Raw genomic sequence first — 13,586 nt, 5'->3', positions numbered from 1 at the left:
CTCAGGCCAGACAGTAGGGCCGATTATGACTGGTGACAGTACCAACCGGGAGAGCCGGTCAGCGGGAGAATGGTCAGGTGACGAAGCGCACTCTAGGAGGGTGGTGACTAAACAGTGTCTGACGCAGACAGACTGCAAATGGAGGGTCAAAGACAATGACCGATATTCTGACCGCTTGGGGCGGGGGAGGCCTAATGTAGAGATGAGGCCATATGACAGATGGAGACGGTTCTCTCGACCTGTGGGGCAAGGTGTAATGTGTGCCCGGTCTCGAGATCCTGGTGTAAGATTGTGTGTTCAACCCCACAAGTTTGAACAGAGGGGTGGGGTATGTGGTGTAATGACCACTGTGTCCACTAGGGGGCGCTGTGTGGATGTCCCAAGAGAGAGGATGAGTGGCCGAATACGGAGTGGCCGTGGTGTGTCTCAAAGTGGGTGGCTTTGAGATGAAGGCTTGGTTATGTGCTGATCATCACAGCTGATCTGTCATGCCTATGTGTTAGGGAGAAGCCTTCAGGCAGCTGGAGAGATGGGTGGGTTCTAGCTGCCCACAAACCCACCCAGGGGTGTGTGTGATAACACCTATAGTAAAAGGCTATGTGAGGAGGTGAAGGACCTGTGATGAGGTCATAGCCATCTGACCCAGTGGGCGTGGCTACGGACCATATAACGTAGCCAGGATAGGTCACAAGGGGTGAATGCTGGGACCTGATTGGTCCAGTTTGGAAGGTCCCGTGAGGAGAAGGATCTCCTCACTAACAGCCTGTGGAGCGGCTGTGTGGGTAATGGCGGCCAGTGTCTGAGAGTCCCTGAGGAGTGAGTGGATGTCTGCAGCCTGGAGAAACAGCCATATGGGAACCCTGACGTGGGTGAGATAACCCTGGGGCTAAATAGCCTGTATAATGGACGCTATGCTGTTATGTGAAGCTATATAATAGAAGCTGCGCTGTTGTATATTGCTGCTGTGGTTTATGATGGCAAATAAACCTCATGGACTGTTATGGCTTATGAAAACCCGAGCTGGATCTGATTGTGTGGCTGCCAAGCGAGTGTCCCCCAACCTTGAATAACAGCGCTACCTCACATAACATAAAGGTTAAAGATCTCCTGGAAAAGTAAGGAGGAGTCAAATAAAGCTGGGAGGCATGCTCTGCAGAGACGAAAAGTAGCTGGGAGAAGTCATCATGGTGGTCCGGGTCAAATAATGAAAACAAGAAAATCAAATACACCCAAATACGTGAGATCTGTAGTTTCATGTGGCACCTCATTAAATAGCTGGGAGTGAACTAGACATGACCATTTAATTTGATTAAACAAGTAGGAATATATTTTTATGGAAAGGAAGGAACCTGATGTTAAAAATGTTAATCTCATCCTTGTGGAGTACTTATAATATTAGTACATTACCTTGCTACAAGGCGCGACCCAGTAAACCATTGCCAGAAATGGCAACCCGACTGCTACAGCCAACACAACCAGAAACTTTACTGCTGTGGTCTGTTGCCGCAAACCTGATAGATTTTCATACCAGATGGAAAGAAGCTGCTGCTGACAATTGGGATGGGCCACAAACTAAAAAAATGAAAAAAAAATAATTATGTAAATATAATATTAACACAACTAAAACCATATTAATTTATCCTCATTGCCGCCAATTTCCACACTTCAGATATTTAATCAACAAAGCCATGGATGGCACTTGGTAGTTCACCACGGCATATTGGCAAAGGTTTGGTCTCCATTGGACTGCTTCTCGCTAAGCTTTAGAAAGAAGTGAAGGAAACAAATGCAGACAGCTCAAAGTAACAAGTATCTTACAGTTTATTTATCCTATAGTCATCATATTGAAGGCTTTTATCAAAATACAGTAATAGTATGTGCACACGTTAAATATTAGGCGGAGAAATTTCTGCACCATCTCTTGGCAGGAAAAACGCAGCAACCAAAGCACGCGTGTGTACCATGTTTTTATTTGCATTTTTGACAATGATTTTTCCCCACTCATTAGTATGAATGAAAGTTACCAAAAAAACCTCTATTGTTTAAAGAGGACCTTTCACCAAATTTCTCAGGCTAAATTGGACATGTGATGTAATAGAGGCTGCAGGATTAACTAAAAAGTTATTTTTGTTTTCTAATTTTGTCTCTTTGTTTCAGAGATGTTAGCAAAGTATTTGGCACCTCATGAGTTAACCTTTCTTTATATCCAAGTGAGTGTAATCACACAGTTTGCACTTGGGGTGTGTATTTCTCCCCCTGTTACATGCTGTCCAATCATTTGCAGGCAGCAACACTCGAACGAAAGAAGAACGCACCCCTACAATGGCTTAGAGTAGTAGAGTACATTTTTCTAGATTTGTAAAATGTAGTGATATATAGCACTAATCTCCTGGTCTAACCTCCTGCATGATTAGAAACACCTTTCAGATAAAGTCCCTGTGGGTGGAGCATCACAACTGAGTTTAGCTGTGTCAAATTGCAAACCCTTCTATTGAGGGCAGAGTAAAGTACTGCAGTGCGCCAGCGCCGGGAAAGGTCAGAGAGGTCCGGCGCCTGCGCACTGCAGAACTCTGCTCTGCCCAAAACAGGGCAGATAAAGTACGCGTGCGCAGGAGCCGAGGGAGAAGCAAGGAGGAGGACATCATCGTATGAAGATGGGAGGCGCCGGACCAAACCGCGACACCCACCTCACCGGACCACACCCCCGGTGAGTATAATCTAACTCTTTTTTTTCTTATCTTTCAGGTTACATCGGGGGCTTATCTGATGGTGGTGCCGGCAGCTGATAGTGCTAAAATGGGGTGACAGATCCCCTCTAAATTCTTCAAATTCAAGACAACTCCTTTAATAGTTCACTACATTTGACTTTCAGCTCATCCATTGGCTCCAGCTAAAAAATAAGTGCACTATGTACCACCTAAAGTATTAACTATGGAGTTTATAGTCCAATGTGCCGCATATTCCATTGATGATGTGGACTGAACTAGGGCCATTTATTAGTCCATATACTGTATCTGGGTCCTTGGAAAAAGGTTTTCTTGGAGGAGAGAAGATGGTTAAACTACTGACATGGCAACTTGGGCCAAGGCTATGAGAAGACACAAGTCAACCAGATCGCAATCAGACTAGAAGACAATAGTCAGTTGCCATTGCTAGACATCACGTTCCTTCTAAAAATTGGACAATAATTGATTTACGATCAGTGGTGTGAAGAAGCATTACTCCTACCTTTTTTACTTCGTACTTAATAGCAAGCTTTAATCGACAGAGGCTCGGCCGGCCGCTCGCTTCTCCAGAGCTGTGGGTCATGTCTACATCACCATTTAATATCGCTTCCACCTCCTCTGTGTTTCTGCACAAATCAAGAAGTCCAACAACAAAGTCCTTGCATTGCATAGACAATTTTTTGTAGTCATTCTAAAAAACATGTAAAACATATCGGAGAATGACTATAAATAGTCGAAACATGCGGAATTCATGGGGGCAACTCATCAAAGGTTCCTGCCCATCCAGTGTGCAGGGTCTTCAAAATGGTTAAAAATATGTTTCTTTTTTCTAAAGAAGCTTAGAAACAATTATATTTAGCATTGCTTGTTCTGTCTTTGGGTTTCTTTTTGCCCTTTTCCTATTCCACACAGTTAAGTCCAAGGGCTCAGTATCTATATAATGAAGCAGAGGTAGGACTGCTGAGAAGTTTGAAAAGAACAAGACTAAATATTAAAAAAAAATGTATTTTACACTCAATGCCAGGAACCAAATGAAAAGGCCCATGTGTTCATGTAATTGATTTTAATAAATAACCAATCAAACAGAGATTAGGAGTCGGCGCTAACTGCAGATGTGTCCACCCTTACCTTTCCAGGAATTTCACTATGGATTCCCATAATGCAGACTGACAATATTAAGGCACGGGCATGCTATCAGGACCCTTGACAGACCGGAACTCACATGCTGACCACTAGGTGGCTATATATATATATTTATATTTTAAATCTATATTTAAAAAAATACAAATATAGAGGTTTATATATATATATATATATATATATATATATATATATATTTACAGTGGGCACGGAAAGTATTCAGACCCCTTTACATTTTTCACTCTTTGTTTCATTGCAGCCATTTGGTAAATTAAAAAAAAAGTTCATTTTTTTTCCCATTAATGTACACTCTGCACCCCATCTTGACAGAAAAAAACAGAAATGTAGAAACTTTTGCAAATTTATTAAAAAAGAAAAACTGAAACATCACATGGTCATAAGTATTCAGAAAAGAAAAAGCCATCTTACCCTAAAGCGTAATACAGCACGGACTCCAGGGGAACCATTGGTGAATAGCCAGAAAAAAAAATGAATTTGAGTCCAGTTTTTAAAAGGCTAAATTTTAATCAGAAAAATCTTGATAAAAAAGTTACATGGCACCAGGAAATACAATAGCAACGCATTTCGAATACCCACTGTGTTCTTTATCAGAGCTACATGTCAAATAACTACCAGACGGCGCAGCTCATATGTAAGCCCCACAATACTGCGCTGGGGACATGAAGGGGTTTTTATTTTGTTTTAAAATCGGGTGGGGAAAGATGTGATTGGTGGTTCAGGGATAGGGGAGGAGAGCTGGGGGTGGGGCGTTATTTAGGGTCAAGAATAGTGTGGGAACCCCTCACTTCGGCAAGAATGACAGCAGGAGAAGACAGACAGACAGATACAGCAGCAGTCCTTACCATGGCGTCCGTGGACCTGCCGCTTGAGAGGCTGCGGGACGTCACCCATTGCAGGAGGGGAGGATGGCTGGAGGAGCAGCTCTCCTCCCTGCTAGGCGATGCCGGGACCAAGGAGAGGGCGGGCAGGAGGAGGACCAGGCCCCCGGAGAGGCTCTCGCCGGAGGAAGTGACGCACAGCCGGCGCAGGCCAAGGAGCCCCTCCGGGGACCCTGCGGGGGCTGGCGGTAGGGGCGTGGCTTCATCTCGCCCTGCGCCGCCCGGCAGGAATCCACATAGCCGGCCGGCGGGCGCAGGTCGGCGGGGAGAGGCAGCAGCGGAGGCCGCACCGGAAGCGAGGGCCGCACCAGAAGTGCGGCCTGCAACATCGAGGAGTGCGGCACCTAGGGCCCACGGTGCAGCAGGGAGGCAGGCGGCCTCCCGTGAGAGAGCGGGAGCAGCGGCAGTGCAGGCGCGCAGGCCAGGGGAGACGGCCAGCACCACTATCGACGTGGTCCCCGGGAGCGCCACCGCAGCAGAGGCCCCTGGCGGTGGCCCTAGCGGAGGGCCGTCAGAGAGGAGAGCACGAGGGAGAGTCACAGCGGGCCGGCAGCAGCAGCATGACCCTATGCTGCTGGGCCCAAGCAACGATCTGCAGGCAGCAAGAGCGGTGGGCAGAGAAGAGGAGCTGACTAGCAGGTCACGGGGGCGTGGAGCGGACCGGGCTAATTGGCCTGGGTCTAGTGGGCAAGCGCGGTCGAGATCAAGGAGGAGGTCATTGGTGAGGGGTGCTGCAGGAGCTCCAGCCCCCCTGCTGACGAGGAGGCCAGGGGCACGGGCCAGCAGAGCGGCACTGAAGATTCGGAGGATGACAGCGAGCGGCAGCAGGATTCGGGACGTCCGGCTGGCAGGGACACAGCACTCGTGCAGCCATGTGAGTATGAGTCCATGTCTTGTTTGTCATCCACAGGGGCAATAGCACAAGGGGTCGGGGTAAGTCAGAGGTCAGGGTTCGATGGAAGGGGGATAGGGGGAGTAATTGGGGGGGAGACGCCAGGCTTGCGGGAGGTGTTGTGTAGTTTGTCCCAAGTTTTAAAAAGAATGGGGGGGCCGCGAGCGAGACTGGGACGTCACCCGTGGGGGCTTGGCTCCCGGGTGTGGGGGTCGGTCCACCTTCGGTCGGGGAGTCAATGAGGCCAGTTGGAGAGCGGGCCTATAGGAGGGGTATCGGTATCTGTTCAGACTGAGAAGGATAAGGGAGATTCGGTAAAATTGGACGACAGGGCAAGAGGGGAAGTGTACGTGTGCTTTGAAGGACCTTTGGGGGCGCATTTAAAAAAGGAGGTGAAGGAGAAGATTTGGCGAGATGAGTACGTGGAGATTTTCTCTCTTCTCCCCCTGGAAAAGTTTAATTTGGATAGGGGGAAGAAAGACGATAGTAAGAAAGAGGAGGAGGAAAACCGGAGGTGGCGGCTTATTCCGCAGACATTTGTGAACTGGTTACAAGCATTTGTGATATTGGCTAGTGTGATAGGGGAAAAGGCTCCCGAAAACTGTTCGGGTCAGTATTGTTACCTCGATGCGATTGGCGAAGCGCACCGTACTTATGGGGGGCAGGCTGCGCTATGACGAACAGTTTAGGTAAAAGAAGGCGGTGAGGCCGGAGATTAGGTGGGAGCAAAAGGACATTGGGCTCTGGTTGAAATTGATGACGCCAGTCAGGTACGGGCAGTCCTTTCATGGGAGCTGAGGTAGTAGCAATCAGCAGGGGGGCTCGGAAGCAGTGGTCAGGGTGCGCAAGGAGGAAAAGAAAAATCAGGAACGTGCTGGCAATTCAATGAGGGGCAGTGCAAATATGGCAACACCTGTAAATTCAAACACATGTGCTCCCATTGCAATGGTGGCTCACACGGGGCCTCAAAATGTTTTAGGAAAGCAAAGGGTAAGCTAGCAGTGGGTGCCGGTCAAGGGGGAGACGCCGGTGAGGCGTCAAAGGATGGCCCCCTTTCTAAGTAGATACCCAGATTAACATAAGGTCAGGGTGATCCGGATGGGTTTCTCAGAGGGTTTTAGGATACCCCCTCCCAGCCACGTAGTACCTTTTTCTATTAAAAATTTGAGGTCGGCTGATCTGCACTCAGAAGTGGTTAGTGCAAAATTGCGAAAAGAAGTTGAGTTGGGTAGGATGGCGGGGCCGTTTGCATCGTTACCAGTTGAAGGGGTGATTGTTTCCCCGTTGGTGGTGGTGCCAAAGAAGGAGCCTAATAAATTTAGGTTAATACAGCATCTATCTTACCCAAAGGGGTTGTTGGTCAACGATGGTATTGCTCAGGAGTTGTGTTCTGTAGTATACACATCTTTTGACACGGCGGTACAATGGGTTCGGAAATACGGCACGGGGGCTTTGTTGGCAAAAACCGACATCGAGTCGGCCTTTAGATTGCTACCGGTGCACCCGGATAGCATTCCGTTGTTGGGATGTTTTTGGAAAGGGGGGTATTTCTTGGATAGGTGTTTGCCGATGGGTTGCGCAATCTCGTGTTCTTTGTTTGAATCACTCAGTTCCTTTTTGGAATGGGTGGTTAGGGATGTTTCCGGTGTTCCATCTGTTGTTCATTACTTGGATGATTTTTTGTTTATAGGGCCACCGGAGTCGGTTTTATGTAGGAATATCTTGGCCGCCATGGAATGGGTGGCAGAGACGTTTGGGGTGCCGTTGGCAAGGGAAAAGACCGAAGGCCCCTGTACAGTTTTGAGTTTTCTGGGCATACTGATTGATTCGGAAAGAATGGAGTGTCGGCTGCCAGAGAATAAACTGTCCTTGTTGAAACAGGAGGTTCTCAGGGTTAGGAGATTAAGGAATGTGACATTGAAAGAGTTGCAGTCGTTGCTAGGCCGATTGAATTTCGCATGCAGGATAATGCCCATGGGCCGACTTTTTTGCCGTAGATTGTCCGTCGCGACGGCTGGGGTGCGATTGGCGCATCATTTCATTTGGGTGACTAGGGAACACAGGGAGGATCTGGCGGTGTGGTAGCGTTTTTTGGAAAATTACAATGGTAGATCTTTGATTCAACAGGAATTTTTGAATAATTTTGATTGTGAGATTTATACGGACATGGCAGGCGGGGTCGGTTATGGGGCCTATTGTAGGGGTCGGTGGAGCGTTGGCAAGTGGCCCGATCGGTGGCATCAGAGAGGCTTGACGAAAAATCTGGTTTTGCTGGAATTGTTCTCCATTATGGTGGCAGTATGGATTTGGGGTGAGATGTTTGAGAATAGGAGAGTTAGGTTTCATTGTGAGAACATGAGTGTGGTGTCGGTGATTAACACTTTGTCCGCTTCTTCTCCCGGGCGTGCAAAACTCTATAGCGGATGCTTTGTCTCGTTCGCAGTGGGAGCACTTCCGGGAACTGGCACCAGACACGGAAGCCTCAGGAGCGGAATGCACTTTGCATTTGTGGCATATTATTCCGGACGGGCAGGAACGTTGATCCGGGAGTCGGTTACGAGACAAACTTGGGCGTCATAGGAAGCAGCATGAAACATATAGCGGGCATGGGTGTCCCATTGGGGAGCATTGGAGTCCAAAGAAGACAGGACATCGGCGGTGTTGTTTCTGGTTGGCAGGGCGGCTGAAACGGGATGGTCAGTTACGAGGGTTAATAAATTCCTTGCTGGCCTGGCTTTTGGTTTTAAGTTGGAAGGTTCGGTCGATGTCACGAAGAATTTCCTGGTTAGACAAGCGTTAAAAGGTTTCAGAAAAGGGACCCAGAGTTTTGACAGACGTCGACCTATTTCATTTAGCACGCTGGAAGGGTTGGGGAAAGTTCTGGAAAGGATTTGTAGTTCTCCATTTGAGGTGGCATTGTTCAAATTGGCTTTTTCTTTAGCGTTTTTTGGGGCTTTGCGGATAGGCGAAATAGTGTCGCATAGTAGAGACAGGGCTGGAGGTTTGCTGGCGGAGGATTGTGAATTTTGGAATGGGGGGATTGTTTTTTGGATTCGGCGTTCTAAAACTGATCAGTTGGGAAGGGGTAAGCGAGTGGTATTGGGGAGAGTGGAAGGGGCTGTGATGTGCCCAGAAAAGTGTTTGGAGTCATATTGGAGCTTGTGGTCGGGTCGAGTGGGCCCCTTACTGTGCCACGAGGGCGGCGCGTTTTTGTCTCGTTTTCAGTTTATTGCGGTTCTTAAGAAAGGTTTGAGGGAGTTGGGTCTCCCTCCTGGTTCATACGGGTCGCAATCTTTTAGGATTGGTGTGGCCTCTGAAGCACATAGTCGTGGTTTGTGGGTGGACGAGATCAAGCGTATCGGCCACTGGAATTCCGATCGATACTTGACATATGTGCGGCATTGATGGGGCTGGGGTGAACGGTTTGCGGGTGATTAACAATTGTTGTTTTGGTTATGTATTTCAGGTCGGGATCCGTACTTGGTCTGGATTTTCGGACACTCATTTGTGTATTGGGGGGCGCATCGGGCGGATGTGAGGCCGGATGGTAGGCAATTGGGTTTTTGGAGGGATCGAGTTGTCATTCGATGGTTGGATGGTCAGGAGCAGGGCTTTGTCAGAATTTTCTAGATTTGCTCGTTTGGATAAGGCTCCCAACATTTTGGTTGTACATCTGGGAGGAAACGATTTGGGCGTCAAACCTGTCAGGGAGTTGATTAGGGACATTCGCATTGACTTTTTGAGGTTGTGGGCATTGTTTCCTGGGGTGCTGACGGTTTGGTCTGATATTGTTCCCAGAAAGAAGTGGAGGGCGGCCCGATTGTTAAAAGGGATTAACAGGGCCAGGGTGAAGTTGAACCGGGCCGTATCCAGTTTTGTTTCCAGAAATGGGGGTATCTGCGTACAGCATTTTGAATTGGAATTGGGGGTTGGTAATTTTTGGAGGGACGACGGGGTTCATTTGAATGAGATCGGAATTGATTTATGGGCATTGGCGATACAAGGTGAAATCGAAAGAGCACTGGTTGTGTTGGCGCACTCACGAGCCTGAGGTGGTCAGGGCTGTGCATGGTTGGCGGGGGGTGGGGTTCTTGGAGTTGACGCTGAATCAGCGAAAAGGAATTGGAAGTTAAAATTCTGGACAGTTAAAAATTGTTTCGGTGGATCTGGCTTTTGGTTACGGCTCTGGACGGTGTTTTACCCGGGAGCTTTTGGTAGTTGGACTTCCCGGAATGGGATGTTTGGAACCCTCGAGCTGGTAGTTTACGGCTGAGGGTAACGTGGAGGTTTTAAGTTCTTGTGTTTTTGCCAAATATTTAGCCAGAATTTTTGGGGCTCCAAGAACCCTCCCCTCATGTCATATAAGATTGTGTATTTAATACTTATTGTAAATGTTTGTTATTTGTTAATAAACTGGCCACTGTGGCCAAAATTATCCAAAGAAGATAATGTGTAGTGCCTTTATTCTAATAGGATGGGTGTTTTTTTTCCTAGTACGGGAAGTGTATATTGGGGGTACAGGATGAGAGAAAACCCCCAGATTGGCCATACGCGGTCAAGACGGGGCAGGAATAGGCGCAGCTCATATGTAAGCCCCACATGACTGCGCTGGGGACATGAAGGGGTTTTTATTTTGTTTTAAAATCAGGTGGGGAAAGATGGGATTGGTGGTTCAGGGATAGGGGAGGTGAGCTGGGGGTGGGGCGTTATATAGGGTCAAGAATAGTGCGGGAACGCCTCACTTCGGCCGGAAGGACAGCAGGAGAAGACCCACCCACCCTTCCCCTGTTTTAATCGCATGGGGGTTGGTCGAGGTTGAGCTGGGAGAATGGTGAAGGCATATTAGCGGTGGTTCAAATGGAGGTTGCTTCCTCAAGAATAGTGCAGGAACCCCTCACTTCGGCTGGAGAAGAGCCACCCACCCTCCCCCTGTTTTAATCGCATGGGGGTTGGTCGAGGTTGAGCTGGGAGCATGGTGAAGGCATATTAGCGGTGGTTCAAATGGAGGTTGCTTCGTCATAGTGGCAGAGTTGGCGGGGGTGGGGTTCTTGGAGTAGACGCTGAATCAGCGAAAAGGAATTGGAAGTTAAAATTCTGGACAGTTAACAATTGTTTCAGTGAATCTGGCTTTTGGTTACTGCTCTGGATGGGGTTTTATCCAGGAGCTTTTGGTGGCTGGACTTCCCAAAATGGGATGTTTGGTGCCCTCGAGCTGGTGGTTTACGGCTGAGGGTAACGTGGAGTTTTTAAGTTCTTGTGTTTTTGCCAAATATTTAGCCAGAATTTTTGGGGCTCCAATAACCCTCCCCTCATGTCATATAAGATTGTGTATTTAATACTTATTGTAAATGTTTATGTTATTTGTTAATAAACTGGCCGCTGTGGCCAAAATGATCCAAAGAAGATAATGTGTAGTGTCTTTATTCTAATAGGATGGGTGTTTTTTTTCCTAGTACGGGAAGTGTATATTGGGGGTACAGGATGAGGGAAAACCCCCAGATTGGCCATACGCGGTCACGACAATTTATACAGACATGAACATAACCCACTCCCCCCCAAACAATCATGTGATGTTTAAAAACACCAATAAAAGCTAAAAATACACAAGACAAAATTATAAATGCAGAACAAGATGATGCACATGCTCCTGGCTAAGTTGTAATGTCATCTCTCTCTACACCTGTATTCCTCATCAGGTAGCATTACAAGCACTTGAATTTCATCTACATCGTTTTAGTGGATATTCTCCGGATTTGGGTAGATATATACTGGATTTAGTATTTTTTCTCATGACTAGTGTTGAGCGATACCATCCGATACCCTAAAATATCGGATCGGATGGTATCGGCCCGATACGAAAAAAGTATCGGGTATCGCCGATTCCGAGATCGGAAATCCCATTCAAGTCTATGGGACTTCCGGTATCGGAATAAGAAAAACCCTTTTCTCTCCTTGTACAGCCTCTCGGGGGGGTGGACGGACCTTCCGGAGGTCTGTACCGACTGCCCGGGTGTCTGTGCGGACTGCCGGGGGGCTGTGCCGGCCTGCGGGTGGTCTGTACCGACTGCCCGGGTGTCTGTGCGGACTGCCGGGGGGTTATGCCGGCCTGCGGGTGGTCTGTACCGACTGCCCGGGTGTCTGTGCAGGCTGCGGGGGGCTGTGCCGGCCTGCGGGTGGTCTGTACCGACTGCCTGGGGGTCTGAGCAGACTGCGGGGGTCTGTGCAGGATCGTCCGATGGGACTACAAGTCCCATCGGGTGATGCCTGCTACCATGACGGTGATTGACACATTAGCCAATGATGGGACAGTAGTAGTCCCATTATCCGGCTAATGTGTTGAATGTACAAAAAAAAAAAAAATACATGCTACATATATACTACATACATACTACATGCTACATACATACTACATGCTACATACATACTACATACATGCTACATACATACTACATACATACTACATGCTACATACATGCAACATACATACTACATGCTACATACATGCGACCATACATGCAACATATATACTACATGCATGCAACATACATACATACTGCATATATACCACATGCATGCAACATGCATACTACATATATACCACATATATACTACATGCATGCAACATGCATACTACATATATACCACATATACCGGGGGGCTGTGCCGGCCTGCCGGTGGTCTGTACCGACTGTCCGGGGGTCTGAGCGGACTGCCGGGGGTCTATACCGGCCTGCCGGGGGGCAGTGCCGGCCTGCCGGGGGTCTGTGCGGACTGCCCGGGGGTCTGTACAGGCTGCGGGGGTCTGTACGGGCCTGCCGGGGGGCTGTGCCGGCCTGCCGGTGGTCTGTACCGACTGTCCGGGGGTCTGAGCGGACTTCCGGGGGTCTGTACGGGCCTGCCGGGGGGCTGTGCCGGCCTGCCGGTGGTCTATACCGACTGTCCGGGGGTCTGAGCGGACTGACGGGAGTCTGTACCGGCCTGCCGGGGGGCTGTGCCGGCCTGCCGGTGGTCTGTACCGACTGTCCAGGTGTCTGTGCAGGCTGCGGGGGGCTGTGTCGGTCTGCCGGTGGTCTGTACCGACTGCCCGGGGGTCTGTGCCGGCCTGCCGGGGGTCTGTGCCGGCCTGCCGGTGGTCTGTACCGACTGCCCGGGTGTCTGTGCAGGCTGCGGGGGGCTGTGCCGGCCTGCCGGTGGTCTGTGCGGACTGCCGGTGGTCTGTACCGACTGCCCGGGGGTCTGTGCGGACTGCCGGGGGGCTGTGGCGGCCTGCCGGTGGTCTGTGCCAACTGTCCGGGGGTCTGAGCAGGCTGCGGGGGTCTGTGCAGGATCGTCCGCTGGGACTACAAGTCCCATCGGGCGATGCCTGCTACCATGACGGTGATTGACACATTAGCCAATGATGGGACAGTAGTAGTCCCATCATCCGGCTAATGTGTTGAATGTACAAAAAAAAAAAAAAAATACATACTACATACATACTACATACATACTACATACATGCAACATACACTCACTGGCCACTTTATTAGGTACACCTGTCCAACTGTGTGTTAAGACTTAATTTCTAATCTGCCAATCACATGGCGGCAACTCAGTGCATTTAGGCATGTAGACATGGTCAAGACAATCTCCTGCAGTTCAAATCGAGCATCAGTATGGGGAAGAAAGGTGATTTGAGTGCCTTTGAACGTGGCATGATTGTTGGTGCCAGAAGGGCTGGTCTGAGTATTTCAGAAACTGCTGATCTACTGGGATTTTCACGCACAACCATCTCTAGGGTTTACAGAGAATGGTCCGAAAAAGAAAAAAAATCCAGTGAGCGGCAGTTCTGTGGCCGGAAATGCCTTGTTGATGCCAGAGGTCAGAGGAGAATGGGCAGACTGGTTCGAGCTGATAGAAAGGCAACAGTGACTCAAATTGCCACCCGTT

General features: G+C 48.9%; 1 protein-coding gene across 2 annotated transcripts in view; it reads right to left on the bottom strand.

Moving 5' to 3' along the window:
• The window catches only part of TRPC6 (transient receptor potential cation channel subfamily C member 6), a 257,446-nt gene that overhangs the window by 77,771 nt on the left and 166,089 nt on the right, over positions 1-13,586 (bottom strand). For both annotated transcript variants that reach the window (XM_073582937.1, XM_073582939.1), the window contains exons 3-4: positions 3,229-3,417; positions 1,408-1,572 (exon numbers count right to left, since the gene is read on the bottom strand). In XM_073582937.1, the coding sequence (XP_073439038.1) occupies positions 1,408-1,572; positions 3,229-3,417 (354 nt within the window). The remainder of the gene's footprint in view (positions 1-1,407; positions 1,573-3,228; positions 3,418-13,586) is intronic.

This window comes from Dendrobates tinctorius, unplaced genomic scaffold (genome assembly GCF_039654945.1).
Source record: "Dendrobates tinctorius isolate UK_male_01 unplaced genomic scaffold, ASM3965494v1 ptg000075l, whole genome shotgun sequence".
NCBI classification, from domain to species: Eukaryota; Metazoa; Chordata; class Amphibia; order Anura; family Dendrobatidae; genus Dendrobates; species Dendrobates tinctorius.
Note: the sequence above shows the minus strand (reverse complement) of the source record. Positions and strands in the feature narration are given on the sequence as shown.